This window comes from Numida meleagris, chromosome 3 (assembly GCF_002078875.1).
Source record: "Numida meleagris isolate 19003 breed g44 Domestic line chromosome 3, NumMel1.0, whole genome shotgun sequence".
Classification (NCBI taxonomy): Eukaryota; Metazoa; Chordata; class Aves; order Galliformes; family Numididae; genus Numida; species Numida meleagris.
In genome coordinates this window covers 32,491,512-32,515,272 of record NC_034411.1, presented here as the reverse complement: position 1 = coordinate 32,515,272, position 23,761 = coordinate 32,491,512, and the positions used below count along the sequence as shown (strand labels likewise).

Here is a 23,761-nt window from a genome sequence, read left to right as displayed (position 1 = left end):
AGAGCAGCTACAGCCGCCCCCGCCGCCCGCGCGCGCGGCGTTGAGCAGCGGGCCGGGCTGCGGGGACGGGACGGGACGGGGCGGGAGGCGCTCGCCCTCCGCCGCCCAGGGGCCGAACCGGTGAGGAGGCGCTCCCCGTCCCGGCGCCCCGCTCCCTGGAGCGACAGGCGGAGGAAGAGGAGGAGGCTCTCGCGGCAGCGAGTCCCCTTCGCGGCTCCCCCGCCGCGCCTGCCCCCTTCGCGGGGCCCGCGCCCGCTCTGCCCCGCGTCCCTCGGAGGCGCGCGTTCCCCCTGGGCCGCCGCCGGCCCGCGCCTGGACTCTGGCGCACACGCCTCGCTCCGCTCCGCGCCCGGAGCTCCGGGCGGGGGAGGGGAGGGGCGAGGGGGGGCGGCGGCCGCCGCCGCCGCCGTGGGGCCCAGGCCGCTCCTCGCCTCGGCTGCGTCTCTCCCCGGCCCCGGCATCTGGGGCGGCGGGGTGGCGGAGGGAGGAGAGGGCGGAGCCGGCCTGGACGGCAGCCAATGAGAAGGCGCGAGCGGGCAGGCGGGGCGGGGCGAGGGCGATCGCCGCCCAATGGGGGAAGGGCGGAGGACGCACTCTGAGCGGGGCGAGCTGCAGGCAGGAGGCGAGTCGGGACTCGGGCTGCGAGCGGGGCAGAGGCGCCGCCGCACCCACGGGCTCGCAGGCGCCCGCGCGCGATCGCCGTTCCTCCGGCGTGGACGGGGCCGGCAGCCGGCGGTCGAGGAACTCAAGAACCAACGGACGCCGCTTCCCGCAGGGGACAGCGGGCGGAGCCGTCGCCGCCGCCGCCCGGAGCAGAAGTTTGGCTGGAGCGGTCGCCTTAGAGAGAGGAAACTTTCCTCGGGGGGCCGGAGGCGGGGGCGGCGGGAAGGAGCCGCCGCTCGGCGGCTTCTCGCGGCGCGCTCGGGGACTCCGGCGCGGCTCCCCCCGGCGCGGGCCGGGCGGCGGCGGCCGGGATGTACCTGGCAGCGGTCTCGGCGGGGAGGAGGCGGCCGGGCGGAGACGGCGGCGGAGGTGGCGGCGGCTGGCACCTGGCGGCGGCGGGGTGGCTGCTGCTGCTGGCGCTGCTGCTGCGCCAGCCGGGGACGCGGGCGCTCGTCTGCCTGCCCTGCGACGAGTCCAAGTGCGAGGAGCCCAAGAGCTGCCCCGGCAGCATCGTGCTTGGCATCTGCGGCTGCTGCTTCATGTGCGCCCGGCAGCGCAACGAGAGCTGCGGGGGCGTCTACGGGCTGCACGGCGCCTGCGACCGGGGGCTGCGCTGTGTCATTCGCCCGCCGCTCAACGGCGACTCCATCACCGAGTACGAAGTGGGCGTCTGTGAAGGTGAGGGGCGGCCGGACCCTGCCCTCCGAGCGCCGCGTTCTCTCCTTCCTTTTTTCCTTCCTTCCTTCTTTCCCTTCTTCCTTCTTTCCCTCCCTCTCTCCGGCCCCCGTCCCAGCGCGGAGCCGTGCCTCTAGCCGCCGGCTCGGGACGGGACGGGCACCCCTAGCCCCGCGGCGAGAGGATGCCTCGGCCGCTCCCTCCCCCCTTCCGCCGGTGCCCCGAGCACGTTTCCCAGGCGCGGTAACGCAGCGGGGTCGGAACGCTGCAGCGGGGCGGTGTGCGGAGCTGCCCGCGTCGCTTCGCGTGCTGTGGTGTTTTGCCGCGGTCTACCCGCCCCGGTCTGCTGCGAGAGCGTCTTCCGAGCCGTTCCGCCTAGGAGGAGAGGATTCGAAAGTTTCACCCTTAGTTTTGGCAGCTTGTAGGCTCTTCCAATTTCATTCTCTGTTTAGTAGCTCGCTGGCTTGTTAATAGCTTATGTCAAGCCAGCCAGCTGTTGGTACCCCGCTAGAATTCCTTGATGAGAGAGGACCCGGGGACAGCTTGCCAGCCTGAGATCAAGGGAGGTCAGTGCTGCACGCATGATGTCTGTTCCGGATTCCTCCTCTTTAAGGAAACACAAAGGCTGATCATCTGTTGTAAAGTTTTTCCTTCCTGTTCCTGTCACTTAATATCTGTCTGCCTGTCTGCCTACACACGCTCGCTGTACGATAAGGCATATCTGTGTCTTGCACATCAGGTGTGAGCCCCATGGCAGGACAACTCGTGGCCGCTCTAGCTGTATGCCCACTGCTTATGAAGTGATGAACTAGTGTGAAGCACAAGAGATTTGAGCACTGCTCCTCTTCAAATGTTGAATCTATCAGGGTCTCTTGAGAGTTCTTTCATATATAGTTCCCCACAAGGCTAAAGAGAAGTATTTCAGTCTCTCTTGTCTTGCTTTGTCCCTCCAGCTTGCTTTTCTCCCTAGGCTGAGGGAAAACATGGCGCTGTAAGGAGCTTACAAATAAGCAGTAGTTTGGAATATGTAGAAATGTATGTGAGGCTTCGAGTGTGAGCTTCGACAATTCTGGAAAATAAGAGCGGGGCTTGCTGCTCTCGACGGGTAGAGGGCAGTAGAAAGTCCAGAAAGCCGTTGCAGACAGAGTCTGTCCAAAACCTGGCCTTTAAAATGATACACTGTTTTCAGAGAACTAAAACCGATCTTTCTTGGTGGGCAGCTGACCTTGCTTCTGGCACAGGTTTTTACTTGCAGCTCTGTTCATCTCACTTAGGGGTAAACTGCAGACCACAGCAAGCCAGGGTGTCCTGTCTGTTGTTGCTTGCATAGGAGCAGCTGCAGGGTTAAAAGCCCTGTTAAAGAATTAAAAATGCTTCTTAACTACTTTGAAGACCTTTGTTGAGGTTAAATATGTATGTTGCTGTAGTCACTTTTTTTTAAACATGTATTGGAAAAGTTGTTTTTAAATAGAGAAGTACTTCAAAAGACCTATCTAGTTTTGAATGGATTTTTGGTTTTGCATGTTTTTAAGTAAATTCTTGGCTTAAACTGCTGCACTCTTGGTTAAAAGATCTGAAAGCCTCCAGTCTTTAAATGTCTCAATGTTCCAGCTCCTTTACAGTATCAGAGTATGGATGTCTCTGGCAGTTTAGGAGTACTTCATTCCTCTGAAGTGATGCAATCTGTACGTTGCTGTAGTTCAACTCGTAACACGTCCCATCTACTGTTGAAAATAGTATGAAGCATTTGTTGGCAAGATTGCATTTCAATTAGTGTTGTGGTTAGAAACTAGTTCCAGCTGTTCCTATAGGAATAGTAGGGGAGATAAGCTATCTATTTAATTTTCATTCTCGTAAATGAAAAGCAACTGAGCTGAACTGTCAGCCTAATAAATAATACTGAAATACCTATTAGGGAATTGTCAGGAAACTGCCTCATTCTAAGCAACAAAAGCAAATTATTGTTTCTTACAGTGTGTATTGAGTATGAGTGGTGGCAGCAAGAAAAAAAAAAAGACAGGACTTAATGTGCTGCCTCTCTTCTCTGAAATAAGGTTGATTAGCTCTGTGTTTTTAACTGTTGGGCGGTTTACCAGCACTCATCAAATGGGCTGGGCTTGTATACCTGGTGAATCAGTACCGCTAAGCGATGGTTTTCATTTATCTGCTAACAGAATAAAAACTGCTTTTCTTTTACTAATGTCTATTGGGAATGTAAGCCCTATGGTACCTACTCTAGTTCAAGGAGGAGGAAGTGGAAGTGACTTACGGAACCGTGTGAATAGAAACTGATGTTTTTACTCTGCTTCCTGTATCTAACTGTCTCCTTCACTGCAATTCTTTACACTGAAATGACCCCTACTGGTTACAGTTATAAGCTTTTTTTAATATTATTTTTATTTTGAGTTTTGAATGGGATGCTTTTGCTTAGTTCAGAGTACCAACACATAATTGGTTGAAAAACTCCAAGCTGTAATTACACCAGGTAAGAATACTTGCCTATTAATTTGATATTAGTATTACATAGGAACATTGTAAGAATGCTCAGCATAAGTGAGCTCTGTGACACCTGATGGAGAAGTTTCCATGGAATCTGTCACTAATGGCTGTTGTTTTTGTTAAACTGGCACTTACTGATGAAATCTGTTATTAATTCTAAAGTTCTTCACCCTTCACTCCTGAGGAAAGTGCTCAGTCGTCTTGCCGCATTAATTGTGCAGGTCTTTGTGCAGTTCTAAGGCTCAGTTTGTGGCATTATTGTGGTGTCTGTAAATGCCTTTCCGGCATTTATTGTACTTTCCTGCAGTTGTGTTCTTAGTAAAGAATAATTCTTAGGTCAGCTTCTCCAGGCACGGCTGAGTACTTCTGAAGGGTGACCTTGAGAGTCTTCGAACACCTCCAGCCTCTGTTGACTTTCCAGGAGAGCTGTTGGGTTGGTTTGTTGAGGTGTCAAGAGCACAGAGCTGGCTGAAAGCCAAACCTCTTGGCATCAAGAAACTGTGAGCTCTGAGCAGGGACCACTCTTCCTCTCCGTGTTTGAGGGAAGACCTGGAGCCACCTCCAAATTAGACAAGAGCTCTCCAGAAACACACTGGCCTTGGCTTCTGCACTAGCCAGGCTGTGCAGAGCTCTGCTGTTCTGGGGAATGGGGAAGCCTTGGGAAAAGCTCTGGTGTAGGAGTTTGGTTACTTTGTGAAGGCATTTCTTGTGATGACTTTTCTTGTCTCTGTTTTTACACTTCTTCAGTTTCTAGTGCTCTTGGATGATGAGGTCTTGATTGCTCTGCTAAGCTGTTCTAAAGCACAACAGCAGCATATGAAATAACACTGTGAAAATGAGCTCGAATTAGTTCATTTTTAACTGTGTAATAAAAGCATGACTAGTTTTAATGATACATTTGAAAGGACAAGTTAGCAAAACTGCTAGTTTTACTGTGTCCTTAGGTTTCTTTAAGAATATACTTCCATATTAACTATCCTTATATGGGTATTTTTTTTTAAACAACCTTCGAACTTGCTGGATAGTTTGGCCAGATCTACTGAAATGATTACTTGTAATTTCTGTACCCCTAGGCATGTTTGCAGTTCTAAATACCCTCTAGCTAATTCAAGAACACTCACTTAATTTAACTTCTTGCAAAGTATTTAGTCAGCCAAAATGTTGTTTGACTGACAGGTATATTTTACAATAATTACTCCATCAGTATGTTTCAAAAAATGCCCGCCTCTTCCCTTCCATCCTTTCTTTGCACTGCCCCCACAAGTATCCTTAATCTCAGTGAATGAAGTTTAGAGCATCATGCAGAAAGGACCACGTGTTTCTGTTTTAACAGATTGAATACTTTGCAGAAGTGACCTATTAAACGTCTCATGACTTGTAAACTGCTTTCGTTTGTGAATTCATTTAATCCACAGGGAACGTAAACATGGAAATGGTGAGTTCAGAGTTTTGCCCAAGATGTTATGTGACAGATGTTCTATATAGCCTCACAGAATTACATTTTAGATCTTCAGTGTATGTGAATATAATTTGGAAAATGACTAATGCTGACATAAAAAGCCTGTGTGCAGGGAGAAACCAGTATAAACTAAGATGTGAAGATAACTTTGTATAAAGGCTATCTAGATTAAATTCCTCATAAGCATACAGATGATTAAAAGGTGGTCCCTGAGGGAATTATCTAAGCAGACTAGTTTTGCCATGTTCAGAGGATGCAAGACTTCATGTATGAAGATGAACGGAAGAAGCAGTTCACACCTTTACCAGAGGCAATATTCAGTCTCCAGCAGCTTTCACTGACTGTGCTGGGTACTTCTGAGTCTGCAAATCATGTTAACGCCATATAAGTCATGAGAGCGTAGATCTTACAGCCAGAAAACAAACACAAGAGCACATAACTGGGGACAGGAAGAAAGGCTCTGACTCACAAGCATGCCGGGATTCCCATGTAGTGACTAACCTCTGAAACTTTAAACTTTGTATACCTACCTACATTGGTACTGATATTCTCCTTGCAACAAAGTAAACACAAAGGTTGTATCTCAGCATATGCTGTCTCCTTTCTTCAGGATTTTGTTTCGTTTAGTCTGTTTCTCCTTCCAGAAAGGCTGTTCTGCAGAGTGGCTGAGGTTGGGGGGGACCTCTGGACCTACCCCTGCCCGAGCAGGGCCATTCAGAGCAGGCTGTCCAGGACCATGTCCCAGAAGCTTCTGAAGATCTCCATGGGTGAAGGCTCCTGCTGTGTTCCAGTTCGTACCTATTGCTTCATGTCCTGCCATGGGGCACCACTGGAAAGAGCCTGGCTTTGACTTCTTTGCACCCTCTCTTTAGGGATTTCTATATATTGATGAGATCCCCTTCAAGCCTTCTCCAGAGGAAGCAGTCCCAACTCTCTCGCTGTTCTTCATTGGAGAGATACTCCAGTCTTTTTGTTATCTTTGTGACCCTTCACTGGGCTCTCTCCTTTGTGTCCACGTCTCTCTTGCAATGGGCAGCCCAGACCTGGTCACAGCGTTGCAGGTGTGGTCTCACGCGTGCTGAGCAGAGGAGGAGGTTCACCTTCCTTGACCTGCTGACACCCCTTCTCCAGTGCGGCCCAGGGCACCATCACCCTTAGCAGCAGGGGCATGCTGCTGGCTTGTGGTCAGCTTGGTGTCTGGATAATTATCCTGATGGTATTACATTTGTTAGCACAGAATGGCTCTTTCCACTATCAAAGCAGCACAATCTCATATCTATCTCTAAGTTGGTATTTAGAAAAGCCTTTTTGATGCTAACTCTGAATCCAGGGAATTTTTGTAACTCTTGCAAAATTTCTGTACTTCTGCTGTTCTGTGATTCTGTGTCACTTTTGCCCCCAGATACTAACAATAGTTTTGGAATACCAGCTTTCTTCTAATGGTGCAGGCTCTTCTGACTACAGCCAGCTTTATTCATGGCACTGTTCCAGAATTTATCTTGGAGAAAACTTTTTCTACTGTTGTCCACTCTGCTTCTGATGAGCAGTGTCAGCAAACTGCCCGTCAGCTGCTTGTTTGTGATGGAGTTACAACATATGGCTGCACATGCTGGCTTCTGAATTATGTGGGCACAGTGTGCAACTTGGAAGTACACTGGAACGTCAGCCTCCTTTGGAAAACAGACACAAAGGCTTGGCCCTTTCCTGTGGCTTTTCCAGGTTTCAGGGTTTTTTTTTTTTTAGTTGTTGCTGTTGTTTTGTTTTTAGTTTTCTAGAGGCTGAAGGAAAAAATCTGCTAGGACAGTGAAATGCTGCTGTCCATGCTCATTCTAATCAGCAGAGTACTGGCAGAGGCTCTGTCTGACAGATTAAGTCCTGGTACACTGCATAATGTTTTCAGTCAACTATTTACAAACAAAATGTGGTGCTGGTCGCAAGATTAAAATAACTTATTTTCAAGTCTCTTTCTCAGGTTCTTAAATGTCTAGGGGTCAGATCTCACAGCTTGAATTCTTTTTGTTTGAAGCCATCTTTTGGGCAGAAGATGTCAGAAATATAATTCAGTCTTGTTGAAGACCCCAAATAGTAAAACTTGAGTGGGTTGTTTTTTTTTTTTTTGGTGTTTTTTTTTGTTTGTTGTAAAGCAGGGGGAACCTGGAGCACTGAAATATAATAGACAGGGGAAAATTTTGACTATTAAAGTACTTGGCCAAGTCTTGTGCTTCACTTTGCACTTCCATTTATTTCTTTACTTTCCTCGTGGCTTCTGCAGGGTATCTGATGATGGAGTGGAAAACTGGTTTGTGTAAATACTTCCTGCATTCTTTAGTGTGAAATAACTGCCTTGAGACACGTGGAGAGCTGCTGTGGTGAAAATCTTTCACTGTATTGGAGATGTAATTGCTTGAGGTACAAGTTCTAGTTTGAACTCCTGCTTTATCCTGTTCAGATTTAAGCCAGGCCTTGTACATATGGTTTTCCCGAACTATCTAAGTGTAATGGTACAGTTTCTCTAGCTTTAGCAAGAGGTTTTATCAGGAATACGTAAAACCCTTTTGTGTTAACACACATTCTGCAGGAAGATTTGATCTTGAGTAGCAGACTCTTCTGAAAGGTGGAAAAAGTGCTTTATCATAAAACTATTTGCTGTGTGTCTTAACACAAAATGTTCTGCCGGCTCTGGTCCCTGACTCATGATTTCATTGAAGGAATAAGTTGTGAGATGGGAGCGGATTGCCGCCAGTACATAAGCACAAACTCACTTCAAGGCTAGCCTTTCCCTCTGTTGCTTTTCAAGGTCTGGGGCTGGGTTTCAAGCATTCTTTAGTGGTGATTAGTCATTTCTATTGTTCAGCTCCTCCAAAACATGAATTTCCTTTCCATCATTCTCTTTTCCTGTTCAGTGTGAAGCCAAAGCCTACTGGCAAGAAGTATTTCCTTTTTTTTTTTTTTAATTTTAGAAAATGTGTTAGAATGTTTTCAGACATTTTAATGAATACCACTTATTGCAAATGCTTGTGTGTGTAACAGTGCACTGGAGTGATTGAGGATCAGAGCTTGGGTCTGGTTTGATAGAGAAAATTTTGGCAAGTTCTCCCTCCCTTCCCAGGGGACAGAGTCTCAGGAAGTGACTTCAAGTGACTTCTCTGTCACTTGAAATCAATTCTCTCTCCCCTTTCAAATACAGGATTTAAAAGGACACTATATGATTTTAGACTTTCATTTTCAGACTGGCGGCTGGTGGTCTCTTTGATCTTTCTTTATATGTCTTAAGAACATACCTGTCATGCTTCATAAAGCTAGAAATAGTTGAGTAATGTGCTACAGTTGAATGTAAATGATGGGAGTTGACTCAGTATGTCTCCTCTCTCCTGTCTGTACTTAAGGATTATTGTGTATACAATGCTTATGTATTTGTCTTCAATAGTGCTACATTAGTGACCATTCCAGTGTGTGGCTCGCAGTTCTGAGGTGATGCAGTATCTCTAAAGCATGAAGGAGAATAGGATATAGTTTTCAAAAAAAAAAAAAGCTGACATTCAGTAGATGTCCAGACAAGGCGAGAAAGCAAAGAGAATGGTAGAGATTTGTGGCAGGCAGAAGTAATCGAATCTTGAAGGATGGAGTGGATGGAGAGCAAACATGAGCAAACAGTGGAGAAGGAGTCTCTAAAAGGATCTTTCCTTATATTTCTAATTGCAGCAGTTTTGAGATCTTCTGTATGTGGGGACAATCAGTGCTGCTATATTGAGAGACTGTGTAATTCAGAAATGAAGCTCCAAGTTGGTTTTTAGTGGTTGCACGCTTCTGGAAACAAATGTGTTAAACTGAGCAGTGTATTCCAGTTGTGAGCCCTGCATCTATATCACCCTCCCTGATTACTCATCGGATTTGTCTGATTACAGCTTCCAGTCCTAAAAAAAAAAAGTCACTCTGTATTTGTGCACACTTATTTGTGAGTAAATCTGTATTCTGCAAACAGCTGCTGCAATGTGGTGATGTGAGTGTCTGTATGTATGATTTGGCATGGAAGAAGTTGCGGAATGCTGTTTACTTGAGGCATATTTCTTGGGTTGTTTCCCAGACTGGACCTGTTGTTTAAGGACCTCTTACTCAACTTGTTAATGCTTTAATCCTCTTCCCTACTTTAGAAGCATGCTAAGACAGGACTTGGGAGTTCAGTAACATAGAGCTGTACTTGGATTGCTTGCAAGCTGAAAATATTTGCTTTGCAGAAAGCAAATCATTATGTGAATGATGGAAGAAAACGAAAAAGGGTTGGAATTAATGTGATCCTTCCCCTCCCATGTCTTCCTTATGTTATGAGTGCGCACTTGGAAGAATTTGTTCAAGCATTATGTCCAAGGTTTACTCTAGTCTGAGTAAATGCAGAACTATTTTAATGTCTGAAAACAGAGCTTGCCGAAATGAGTTGGAAAGAATGAAGAAGTGTATGTAGATATAAATGATCTGAAAGAGTGACTTTAAGCTATTGTTAGCAGACTGCTTTGAGCCTTTGAACTGCTTCTAGGCATGAGTGTGAAAGACAGCTGAATGGCTGTACAGCAGCAGTCTAGTGTAAACTCAGGACTGCTAAAACGAGTGGTCTTTTCCTTTTCTTGCTCCTACCTGACCATGCCAGCACAATGAGGTGGTGGAAATTGCAGCTAAACTCAGGTCAGTCTGGATGAAAAACAACCATTTAACTTTGGGCTACTTTTCAGCTGGACTGTTTCTAAAAGCTCAAGAATGTTAAAACCTAAATGTATTTGTTTGTGTGTGTGTGTCCCAGAAGTGAAATAGTAGATATACGTACTGGGGTTTGAGAGGCTCTTATTGTTTTATTTGGATTTTGCAATCCTGCTTGTGACTTAAACCAAATGGACATGTAAAGCATTCAGAAATGGTTTTATATTCACTTTTTTCATATTATCCACATTTCTGAGAGGTATGCATGAAAGAGCTCTTGCATGAAAAGAAAACCACAGAGGTAGTTAAACAAGAGCACGCAGGAAACTGTGTACTGCACGCTGCTTGTGAATTGTCCCAGGTTTCAGAATCATTATTGTGTACAAATTTATTTTTTTGGAGTAGTCCGCAGGACATTATGACTTTGGGAATAGTAGGAGTGAGGGTTCATGGTTCACAGATGCTAGACTTCGTTCAAGATGTGTTTTTGTATCAGTTGAAATACTGCTGACCTGTAAAGGAGCAAGCGTGCTGTGATGGACCACCGTGTATGTGCATCAAATAGAGCATTAAATGCTTTTACATCAAGTAACTAATGTTTAAAATCAAAGTAATACACTGGATTTGGGCCTTCTAGCTCATGCAAGTCCTTTCGTGTGATGATATGATTTATTCCAAGGAATTTTGTTCTGCCTGCACTGGGGTGACTCATGAGGATTTATTCTAACTGATAATCAAGGAATCACTTAACAGAACCTTTAACTTCTGTTCTTACAAGTACAAAATCAATTAGCAAAAGGAGTCTTATGTTTGCATAGATTTACTAAACTACTACAAGCTTTTTTTTTTCCTCACACATTTGCTATTGCACTGATGGAAACCATGTTTCTAAACTGAGATGTGTGAAAAGCAGTCTGCTGAGAGATGCCCAGGCTATCACTGGGTTGATGTTATTCCTATATGAATGTGACTTTAGTATTCACTTACAGTACCGAAAAATACCTTGGTTCATGAGTAATTATGTCAGATGTTGCCTGCAAGTATTCCTCAGAGATTTCTCTTCTCTTCTATCCTTTTAATGACTACTGAGCTCATTTTTGAGGGGGATAGTATTGAAGACTTATATACACCTAGTGCTGGGCCAAGCACTTTCTGTGTATACTTTTCTGCTCCCATTTGAAAATCCATGAGTTGGCAGTTATCAAACATCTGTAATGGAAGTCAGATAATACTGTGGATAGTTCCGGGGTTTCTGGTACATCTGCATCAAAATGGCCATTTGTGCGTAGGGGACTGCTCTGCTTTCCATTCCAGGTGAGTCCCTTCTCAGCTGGGGCAAGCAGCTTTTGCATAACAGGGACTCTGCAGCTTCTGTTCTTCTCTAAAAAAAATTCATTGCTGAAATGCTGTAGGGCAAACATAAATGCCATGAACTGGATTGTTCAAAAAGCAAAAGTGTGCTGTTATCACAGTCTGTATGCCTCATCTATGTATGCTGAACTGATTTCCAGAGTCTGGTGGGAGAGGGAAGCTCAGGGAGCTGAGCATTAGGGGCCCAGCTGTCATGAGTAAAGGTGGCTGTGCCCTTCTCAGGGTCTGGGTTCCTGATCTACAAATGGGCAGAGAATGAGATCCTGTGCATCAGAAACGGGGAACGATTCAGCAAACAAACAGAGCAATTCTGTTTCTTAAGACTATTAAACAGTCTGATCTGGATCAAGCTGTGGTCTGATACAGAATTTAGCACACTGAATTTTAAGGCACAGCTATTGCCCCTTTTGTTCTTGTTGTTATGTGGATTACTGCTGTGATTTGTAACATACAAATTGTCCAAGCTGTATTCCGGCTTCTCAAAAACAGGATATATTATTGTTCTCAAAATTCCCAGTGTTCTTTTCACCATGCATGCCTGGCCTCACAATCATGTAAGCATCCTGAAAACTACTGAATCTGCATCTTCCCTTGAAAGAATTTCAGTAGTTTCTCTTCATGAACTTCTGTGCTTCCTTTTGACTTTTGTTGATACACTTGCTCTGTGGGATGATTGGTCAACTTAATAAATTACTTCCTGGAGTTAATGACTATTCTTCCTTGGCTATTTTTATGGAGTAAAACAGGCATGAGATTCCCATGGATGTTCTCTTCTTCATGTCTAAAATTGACTTGGTTGTTTATTTGGTGTTTTTTGTCAGCAAGGTGTTCTGCTGACTTGTAATAGAAAATAAGTTGTTGGCTGTAGAGGGAGAAACATGCTGGTGAGAATCTGCTGTGATGCTCTCTCTAGATCATCTACTGTACTTAGCCTTAACTGGTTAAAAAAAACCATCAACTTCTTTGCAGTTTCCAGATACTGGTTGTGTGGAGGTGTGGGATATTTTTTTGTTGCTTTTTGTTTATTTGTTTTTCCCCAAACAGACAGGATAACCGATATTCTGCCCATCTCTGTGAGTGGAAAGTGTTTGCGCATCAGCTTCAGTGTATGTATTTGCTATCAATTTTTAGGCTTCGTTTCAGTGTCAGACTGCTGAATGACAAAACAGTTGATGTTCGGCTGCAGTCTGCTGTGCTGAAGGGCAGCTTCTGATGCTCCCTCTAAGGCGTAGCTTACGGGGGTATCTCAGACTAAGAATTGTGCAATAGGAATCTATTAACCCCACAAGTCATCTTTCTTCATTTCTTCTTGTCAGTAGAACTGTATAGGGAGGGGACGTGAGTCAGCTGAGGACATATGTTCCTTCTGAACAATGCACAAATGCAGAGCTGATAAGAACTAATGTTTCCCTCTCTGTCAGCAGTGCCTGGGTCTCTGCTTGGTCAGATTTGGCTGATGGCATGGCTAGTGCTCAGCTCCTGGTTCAGAAGCAGCTGCTGCACTCTGGAGTCAGCTGAGTGCCCAGCCTGGTCAGCAGGCCTGCTTACTTGGCTGAGGGACCCAAACAAGCCTGGGTCTCTGCTTTCCACATGCTCCTACGGTCAAGGTTTGGTGTGATGTGTTCTGAACAGAAACATGACAGCACAACCATCTGTGTCAATGCACATGTTGCCATGCAGCTTGTTCACTTAGACAATGCCTGCTAGATCAGGTTGCTCAGGACCTAATCCAGCTTCATCTTGAAAGTCTCCAGGGATGGGGCATCCACCACCTCCCTGGGCAATCTGTTCCAGTGCCTTACCACCCTCACTGCAAAAGGCTGTTTCCTTGTATCCAACCTAAATCTATCCTCTTTGAACTTGAAATCATTTCCCCTTGTTCTTTCACCACAGACCCTGCTAAAGAGTCTGTCTCCTTTCTCGTAGCTCCCCTTTAGATACTGGAAGGCCGCTCTCAGGTCATCTTGGAGCCTTCTCTTCTCCAGACTGAACAGCCCCAGCTCTCTCAGCCTGTTCTCATAGGAGAAGTGTTTCATTCCATGAATCATTTTTGTGGCCCTTCTCTGGACGTGTTCCAGCAGGTCTATGTCTGTCCTGTACTGAGGACTCCACATCTGGATGCAGTACTCCAAGTGAGGCCTCACCAGTACAGACCAGCGGGGCAGGATCGCCTCCCTCTACCTGCAAGCCGTGCTTCTTTTGATGCAGCCCAGGATGCTGTTGGCTTTCTTGGCTGCAAGGGCACACTGCTGGCTCATGTCCAGCTTCCCATCCACCAGTACCCCCAGGTCTTTTTTGGCAGGGCTGCTCTCCATCCTTTCATCCCCCAGATTGTACTGGTAGTGAGGGTTGCCCTGACCCACGTGCAAGATCTTGCATTTGGATTTGTTGAACCTCATGAGGTTCACCTGGCCCCACTGCTCAGCCTGCCTAGGTCTCTCTGGATGGCATCCCATTCCTCTGGTGTGTCGACCGCACCCTACAGCTTGGTGTCATCAGCAAACTTGCTGAGGTGCGCTTGACCCCACTGTCAGTGTCATTAATGAAGATATTAAAGAGTATTGGGCCTCAGCACCAACCCTTGGGGGTCACGTTCATCACCAGTCTCTCCATCCAGACACTGAGCCGTTGACCACCACTATCTGGAGTTGATCCTGCAGCTGGTTCTTCATTCATCAAACAGTCCACCCATCAAATCCATGTGGGGTACAGTGTCAGGTTTTACTGAAGTTGAGGTAGATGACATCAGTGGCTTTTCCCTTGTCCATTGATGTAGTGACACCATCATAGAAGGCCACTAGGTTGGTCAAGCAGGATTTGCCCTTGGTGAAGCCATGCTGGTTCTCCTTTATCTGCTCCCTGCCTTCCATGTGCCTTAGCATAGCTTCTAGGAGGACCTGCTCCATGATCTTTCCTGACGCAGAGGTGAGACTGACAGGTCAATAGTTCCCAGGGTCATCCTTTTTACCCCTTTTTAAAATGGGTATGATGTTATCTTTTTTCCAGTCACCAGGGACTTCACCTGATTGCTGTGACTTTTCAAATGTCATTGAGAGTGGCCTGGCAACTACATCAGCTAATTCCCTCAGGATCTCTGGGTTGCATCTCATTTTTTCTATCCCTTTTGTCATTAGTAGACGTCAGCAGAGCATCTCCATTTTATAGTACTTGATTTGGTAGACTGGACAGGTTGGAAAATGATCTAGTATACAACAGCTAAAAATACCTCATGCCTAGAAGTGTATGTCTTGCTTAAATTTGAGTCTGTTGGATGTTGCTGTATGTACCATTGGTCCAAGGAAGCTGAGATTTTGTGGAACTTGCAATTACGGCAGAATTGTAGATAGACTGAACTTCTCCATTTTGGAGGAGGGGAAATAGACTCATTGCATGTAACCAGAGAAGTAGTGGACAGTTGTGCAATAGAAACATGAGAATTAACAGATATACCAGACTCATTCAAAAGAGCGAAGAGAGACATTCTAGCCCTGCTACACTCCCTTGTCCCTTGACAGCAAGGAGCATAATGTGCTTGAGCAATTCTCTTGGAATGATAATGGTTGTTCAGGGGTGCTGGGAAGCATGCTTTTGGCCATATTACAACATCAAAGGCCTGGCATCTTGCAGCATTTTTGTAGTAAAAAGTCATCTCTATGGAGTGAATTCTATGTGATGTATTTTTTAAAATGTGTTTAATTATGCTCTCTTTCTAACTTCGTTTTGACTTCTCTAACAGCTGCAGGTTCTCTCCAACATTCTCACTTCCATGATAAATATAACTTCAAGTACCTATAGAAGTTATTTTGTTTAGAATAGCGCTCATTTGTACTACAGCTATGCTTTTCCTCAAGACATGATAGTTTTTCATACAGATCGAAGTAAACAATGCCAGTAACTGTGGCAAAATGGGCAAAAAAATAACTGTGAAACACAATATTTGGCAAATCTCATCATTTAGATTAATCCGTTCTTTTGGACTCTGTCTTGTTTAGCTTGATGTTGAATTTGAAATAAATTGCATGCAACCCCAAAGCAGCTGAATTTATATACTGTAACTGAAATCAATAGCGAGTTTCTCTGCTTGTTTGTTTTAGATGAAAACTGGGATGATGATCAGCTCCTTGGATTTGAGCCATGCAACGAAAACCTTATAACAGGTTGTAACATAATCAACGGGAAGTGTGAATGCGACACTATTCGGACCTGTAATAATCCATTTGAATTTCCAAGTCGGGATACTTGCCTGTCAGCCTTGAAAAGGATTGAAGGTAAGCAGTCATCATCAGTAATTCTGAGTTAGTCATTCTATGTGTTTGATTAAAAGCTGGAGTCAGGTTAATGTTCCTTTTTTTAGGATGACTCTGGTAATTTCAGATACCTGTGGCCTTCCACTTTTCAGAAGGCAATTATTTGCTTTAAAGAAAGAGATGACTTAGTAATCTTGGCCTTCCAAATGCTTAAATTTAAGAATGAAGAAACTAATAATTTGTGTTTAAGTGTGTTATGATGGTTTCAATCTTAAAACCTATGAACAATCCTGTGCATGAGTGTACAGTTTGTGGTAGCTCCTTTTGTAGATCTTTGGCTGTTAGGCAGTGTGGGAAAACTTTTAAAAAAGCATTGATGAATAAGTGCAGGGGATCTTAATAGCAAAGGTATAAAACAAGAAGTAGAAGTTGTTGATTACAGTTGTATCTTCTGTGTATGCATGAATTGCTATTTTCTTTAGAATTATGTAATGTGGCATTACTTTATTGCTAGTACTCCTCAGTTTCGTGTTTCTTTGATTTGAGCTGTATTAGGTCACGTATATTTATGCTTCTGTACACATACATGATGTCTGATTGTTGTTGAACTGAAAATGAGATGACTCAAGACGTGCAGTTGTAATACTATTCACGTGATGTATTTTTAGGCTTGTTTTCAACAGATGTCCAAGGCTTGATCTCAGGTCCTTTCTGTAATTCTGTAATTACTGTTTATTTCCCAGTGTGTCTGGGAATGTCCAAAAGCTGATTGGTGGCATGAACCTGCTTAGTTAGTCTGTATGTGATATTAAACATTGATTTAAAACAAATACATTTACTTTTGCAAGGATACTAACCATATTTAAAGTTGCTATCTTCTCTTGAGTTAAGGGAGTGTGATCTGATGTCATCATGTTCCTTCTGTGACAAGGAGATCTTGTAAGAGAAACATAGCTGGCAGAAACACGTTCGTTATCATCATTTGTGGTGTTGATCCCTGAAGGGGTACAAATGCTTTGTGTTTTATTTGTTTGGCTAGTGGCTTTTTGTTTGTTTTTGTAGAGAAATAGGAGAAGCACAAGTAATGTTGACCTTCTCTCCTTGCTGAAGTAGAGGGCGGTAGCATGTATATGTTCTTAAGTAACCTTATTGGCTGGTTCCCTTTTTACTTGTCAATGTGTGATTAATTTTGTAGTAGTTCATCAGAACCTCTGCTAGCGTAACAATTCATTGTGCGTTTAACTTGCTCAGAGAATCTGTTGGGGATGTCTTCTTGCTTTTTGCAGACTGTGAAGAAATTGATTTATTTTGTGAATTGGCATAGAAGAAGCAGATTGATTCTTTGAGTAGCTTACCCTCAGAAACTTCTTGTTTTAGCTAACTTCCCACTTCTAAAAAGAACGATGGGGTTGGGAAGTGTGCTGCAGTACCTCCAAAACACCAGAGGTCTTGCACTAACACTAACTTTAGTGTTGTAACAGTCCAACTTTTGCATAAGGTGAATTTGCATTTGCAGCCTCACTGTCAAACCCCTACCACTGAGAATTGCTTGAAGTTAAATCCATCCATATTCCTCAGATGGGAAGAAATCATCATTCAACAAGTATTAATAATAGGACAGTAAAGGAAATTACAATGAATATATTTGTGTTGAAATAATACTTTGCTTCTCGCAAAAATAAATTTGGCAGATACAAATGTTTGTGCTACAGCAAACAGTCTCAGAATTGGCTAAAATAAAAAGGGAGACTACTGATTTTTAACTTGCTTTTCACATTCCAGATTCCTTTCATTTTATTAAATAAACTTAATTGAAATCCACTGGAAATCTAGTTCCTACAAAGGTAAAACATGGTAGTTCGCTCCAAGTATGGCAGTTTGCCTTTTTTAACTACCGTTTTGAATGATATTTTCACCCAAAACTGAACATTATTTGGGTAGGAAGAAGACCTTTTTCTATGCATTGATACTAACTTATGCTTTGAAGGAAAAAAACACAAAGTATATAGCATTAATTTGCCTGAATATGATAGTCATAATCAGTCAAATCTGCCTACTGTGTTCCACACTGTTAATGCATTATCCTTTTTCTCCAAATATGTGCGAGAAGGAGATGCCAAGTAGTGATCATGGGAGTAGGATTCTTATGCTACAATTAGAGATTGGATGCTTACTGCTTATGGACATTATTTCTTTAAATGTTTTTCTACTTGTTTCAGTGATTAAATGTATGCTTTGTCTTGTTTGTAAGCAAATGGAAAGGAAGAGTAACTTTTTTTTTACTCGCATGTACTTGCCACGTGTGTTTTTGGTAAGAAAGCCAAGTTTGTTGAATGAAATGGGATAGTCATCTTGATGTGTCAGATACAGTGTTTGCTGTTTGAGTATTTCAAGCTTTAAAACTTCATGGTCTAAAAGCTGAATTCAGCTATTTGGAAAGTCAACCTGAAACATGGTTTAGGTAGTACGCAATCCTGAGAGCTCTGAGCATATTAAAATTGAGAAGTCTCAGTTCCTTCAAGGCAAACTGAGCCTTAAACTGTAGGATCACATAAAAGATCTTATGAACCATTCATTTTTAAGTATGTCCAACTAAGATTTTCTTGAAATTTGAAGTACTAATGTATACTTCTCTATTCTTGCCTTACTGCTGAAGATAATAGCAGGAAGAAATGAAACTGGTCATTCAGGTGTTGAAATACCATGATTAATAGTCTACCACAAAAAAATTAGACTAAGTACTTCAAATTTAACTTCCTTCTCTTCACCACACCTCATATGGACAGTTAAAGATAGTGTGATTAAAAACTCACAAGTCGAGTACTTGAATGATAAATATACCATAATCACAGTTCCTGAAGAAAACTCACAGAAAAGTGCCAAAAGTAGAAACTAGCTGCTTCCATGTTCTTTCTGCTGTGTTGAGGATAGTTACTAAGCAGTTAAGAATGGTTTGTGTTACACATCCCATCTAGATAAATTCTGATTCAAGTAACTGCATTGATTTAGCCATAACTCTGCAATTTAAATCTTGGACCGTATTAATTTAATAGAGGGCCCTTCTTTCAACTTCCTGTGCAGCTGGTATAAGGGCATCACAGAGGCCAGTGGTGTTCTTACTGAAATTAGTTGTGTAGCTGTGTGGCTTTTTCTTTTTTTTGCATTTTTTCTATTTTTGAAATAAAAAAATGGAGGTTGAAGTTAGGCTGTTCCAATGGCACTGAGTGTATATAGGTCCATGCACAGGAGATACTGAGGCCAACATGCAATTAGTTGTAGTTGACAGAACTGGCAACTACCTGTACAGTTCAATCAAAAGCCAAACTTGCATATGTTGAATCTATTTCATAAATATTCTCTGTCAACTAACAAACATTGAGCTAAAATCGGGAGTCCTGTTTCCAGATATGAAAAGGTATGTGCTACAAGTCAGGACTCTTCTATGTACTTTGATTTCTGGTCTTTTGTATTTGCACTCTTCCATCCAAATGCCACTCTAGTAATTTTATTTAATTATTATTTTTAATCTAGTTTGTCTTGTCCTTAAGGTTTTTAGCTAGTGTGGTCTTCCCTTCTGGGCTTGCTGTCAGTTGTATCTTGCTTACTCAACTAACTCAAAGTTTTTTTCATTTGCTTCATATAGAATCTTTTTTTCTCCTACTTGCTTGTATTTGTCTGCCTTCCTGGGCACCTCATATTTTCTTCTACCTTCACATTGCCCTGCCTTCTATTTTCCTTTTCTCTGCCTACCTATTTAATATGGCTTGCACCCCAACTCACTCAAAGTTGTCATGGTTGACTGATGTGATTTTTTTGCATCTGTCCTTCCTTCCCAAAATCAGGCTCCCTGGGCTTCAACCTCACGTTGCTTAATGTTACTGACAGAGTTAGAAAGTGATGTTCTTGATTCTGTGTCCCCAGGGCTTCCTCTGTCCTGCACTGAAGGAGTGTTTCTCTAGTATATGTATGTAACTTCTGTAGGGGTGATGATGTTTGCATGCAAAAACATCCTGAGAGGATACTGTAGGCTCTCAATAATACAGGTATTGCAGAAAGCTGTCTCCACTCTGTGCCTTTGTTTTTCTGGGATACAGTAGGATTGAATACATCTGAAAGAATTGGTTTTGTCATAAACTTGGTAGATAATTTCTAACTGATCTCTTAGTGTAGACATACTGCAACTGTTCAAAGGCTTGATACTCTCTATTGAAGTAACATGTAGCAGGAAGTACATTTGTGCCACAGAGGTCTCCCAACCCTATTATCAGGCTTAAAGTGCCTTCTTCTCTATGTGAACAGTCAGTGACCTTTCATATGAAAGGTTTGATAGAGGTCATGAACCATTCTATTATGAGGAAATCCACACATTTTGAGCTAAAAGGAACTGTCTGGGAAAACTATCACATAACTAAATAATAGTAGATCCGTGTTGTGTGGTGCTTTTCCTTGCTTTATTATTTTTAATTCTTTTTTTTTTTTCTGATGGTTATTGTCTTGACTAGTGTCTGCTCTGATATGGTTCAGGAAATCCTGTGTTCTTGAGTGCACAGGGCTTGTTTCTATTCAAGAGACTGCTAATGATGGCAGTTCAGTTGAGCTAGGACCACTGGAGTGGACTGTGTGGATAATGTGGCTGGAGGATGAAAAGTACTGAGATGCCATATGTCTGCTGAGTCACAGGCGGAGGTCCAATAAATTGCATCTACATGTACTTGCAGCCACAATCTGCCAAATTTTAACTGTAAGCAGTACTGTAGAAGAGTCGGTTCTTTAAATTTTATATGAGAGACTAGACGTTGTGGGTGAAGAGTGAAAGAGGAGGTAATTTTATTCTTCAAGATATAGTTGCAGGGCATTTGTACATGTTGCAGCATTGAAAGCTTGCTGTGTAGTGCCAGTGCAATTATCTTGAAACCTTGTCTTGAACATACGAAGAGCCACTAGAAAGTCACTACCTGAAGTGATCTGGTCTCAGTAATTTTTAAGGCTGTTCCAGTTCTGAGATCTGTTTCTTTCTTTCTCTATGTCAGGCTCTGGCAGGAATTTAAATAGTCTAGGAAAGCTATAAAGAAGAGAAACCTGAGGATATTCTTGAGCCTGTTCCTCTTCTACCACAAGCAGTTCAGAATCTGCATTCTTGTGAGCTAGCCATGGAAAGGGAATGTGCCTTGCCGCTTTCCCTCATCAGAGGAAATGGTGGCAATTCTTGCTTTCCAAAGAATGTTCGTTTCTGAAGTAGCTATTTCCTCTTCCTCTGGGAATTGCGGGGGGACATAAGTCATGGATCAAAGGCGTTTAGTCTTGCAATAGTTGGGTGATGCTTTAGGCTCAGATCTCTTCAGCTGGGTTTACTGAAGGTGTCAGTCTGCCTGTTACCTCAAAGATGAGAAACCACCTGATGCTAGCCTGCTTCTTCAAAATTGTTTGGCAGCAGTGTTTGTTTGTGTCATACTAGTACTTGGTTTTATCCAAAGCAAAAGTGTTCTTGAGTACTAGAGAGCATAAATACCACCTGTGTTAGCAAAGGTGGTGATTTTTTTTAAGGTTATGTCGATATAAACTTGAACTTTGAGAGGAGAAATAAATCATCTGTCTTTATCGCTTTGTACTCTACCAGTAGTGCAATCTTTTGCATGAAAAGGTTATACCCAGTCTTTTTTCGGACTATACGGTGGATAAAGCTTGTGTGTTCTTCTGTTGGAAAACATTATTAATGTTTTCAGTAAATGAATACCTTCACTTGCATCTCTGCATGTAAAATCTCCTGATGATGATATTACTGAAACTCTTATTTTAAAATAGCTTCTTCTCAATTACTTGGCTTGTACCTTCCCAAGCCGTTCACTGCTGTCCTTCATAGGTGAAAGGAAAAAGCTTTTAAGTTGCTAGTATCTTTTAAGCTTGTTCATTGCAACATACTCCTTGCATTCCATTATTTTTTTTTGTATGTAACTGAATAACTTTATACTGGCAAATGTTGCAATACCTGTCAGACCAGTCTTAGAATAACAAATATGAGAAGGTAATTTTATTCTAAATGCTTGTTTGGTTCTTAAGTCTGATTTTGTGTTAAACTTCACTTCTGTGATCTTAATAGCTGACGGTTACCTTTAAAAACTAGAATAGAGTAAATCCAGATTTATGCTGAACTATCAGGCAAGGAGGGGAGTGAAATACTTTCAGATGTGCTTAATCTGATACACTTTCCACTCCTCTCGCATAACAATTAGTGTATGTTTTTACTCAAATAACTGAACTTTGAAGGTTGGCATGTATTTGCAATAAGGAATGTGATTGTGGCAAAGGTCCAAATTTTACCTTTGAATGTGCTTATGAGAGCCAAGTAAATGCATCCAAAGGCAAAATTTCATGTACAGTATAAAGGAAAATAGTAGCCTAACTTTTATTTTTCATCCCCTGAATGCATGGGTACAAAGGGAATAAATATTTGATATGGAAATTATGCAAATTAAGAATACTAACATAAATTTCCTTCTTTCCCCCTGGAGGGGGGGTGGGAGCTGGATGGGGGAAAGAGGTAAAAACTAACTAATGAAGAATCTTATGAAAGTGAGACATCTGGCAGTGAGTTGACTTAACAGCATAACTGAAGAGTGTTAAATTTGCTGGACTTCACTTTTCTTGATTCTGACTCCTGAGAGAGCTGTTCCCAGATAAAGCATGATCTTTTTCTAGCTTATTTATTTGCTAGTCTTATTCTTAATGATTTGTCGCATAGTGAGTATTTGTTCCATGAGATTTCAAATTAACATTAAGAATCCCTTGTGGAAGATTCACAGATGTATCAAAAGCAGAAACTGATTTTCATATTTCTGTATTGATGTCTGGATACTTATAACTTAATTAAGCCCAATTTTTGATAACATTGTTTAATAATGAGGAGAAGCTGTACTGCAGAAACTCTTAGGAAAGAAGACTGCAGAAGCAATCCAGAACTGGGCAGCTTATTTAAAAACAAGAACAAAAACATAGGGACATTAGCATCATAAAAATGGCTTATTGTAAATGTAAATTGTAATGTGAATACGTGTTGTTTCTAGGAACTGAGCTTATTTTCCTTCTGTGCTAGACTTGCTCATGTGAGTTACTGTGGAGATTCTACTCTTGCCTTTTCTTCCTCTACAACCAAATCCCTTGAGTATGTAAAATTCATGGAAAAGATACCAGATCATTAATATGTTACACTTTAGTTTCCTTCAAACTTGCAGTTTACATGACTATTGTGAACAGAAGGTTAACATTAATTGTAGGCTATAGCCTAGGACTGCATGACAAATGCATCCTACAAAGTTAGCAATCAAATATTTATGGTCAAAGCCTTGTTCCTAGAGACAAAGCAGTACCTATCTTGCCTTTTTTTGTTTCAGATGCTTATCTGCTTTCATCTGAAGCTGAATACAATGTAATACATTGAACCTGAATCATCTATAAGGGGAGAAAAAGAACAGGACAGGTCTTACAGCTGATACGATCTTGCTTTCAGTGCCTTCTAAATGTTCCTTCCATTGATGGCAAGTAAGCTATGCTGAAGGACATCCATCTTAACTGTAGAGGCAAGGTACAGGTTTAATGAATGCTTGACCTTAATTTCTGTTAAAGTTGGGGAACAGTGAAAGTGCAGCAGGTGACTACTATCAGAACGCTTCCAGATGCAGCATTGATTTTAAGGATCAAAAATTATTTATGTGTGACAGCAGAGACTTGAACAAAGGTCTGGAATTAAATGGTCTGTAAACATTATCCTAATGTTGTGTACTAGCAGAACAGAAGGCTGTATTCTCGTGGTACTTGGTGCGCTGGGTCATAGGTCTTGTTCTGACAGGGCAGATCTTGTTTGGATATGTAGTCTGTTGATACCAATAGAGATAAGCAAGTGTTGTATGAGCATATCTAGTGCTTGTGGTATCAGTGAGTGGTCAATACGACACTGGTTAGGTCACTGTAAATAATAAACAATTTTTGGTTGAGTAGTAATGGCTTCTTTGTTTGATCACCCCCAGTAGACTTCATAGTTGTCCCTTTCCTTTTTTCTTTTTTTTCCTCAAAGTACTTTTTATGAACATGTGTAACTTCTGAACAGTTGTGTTTGCATGGTGACAAACTATTTCAATTCTGTCTCTAAATTTAAACCTTTCAT

The 23,761-nt window shown here is 42.7% G+C and overlaps 1 protein-coding gene across 1 annotated transcript in view; it reads left to right on the top strand.

The window, feature by feature from the left end:
- The window catches only part of CRIM1 (cysteine rich transmembrane BMP regulator 1), a 172,986-nt gene continuing 150,184 nt past the window's right edge, over positions 960 to 23,761 (top strand). Inside the window, exons 1-2 of the mRNA XM_021389763.1 lie at positions 960 to 1,341; positions 15,451 to 15,624. Coding sequence (XP_021245438.1) covers positions 975 to 1,341; positions 15,451 to 15,624 — 541 coding nt within the window. The 5' untranslated portion in view covers positions 960 to 974. The remainder of the gene's footprint in view (positions 1,342 to 15,450; positions 15,625 to 23,761) is intronic.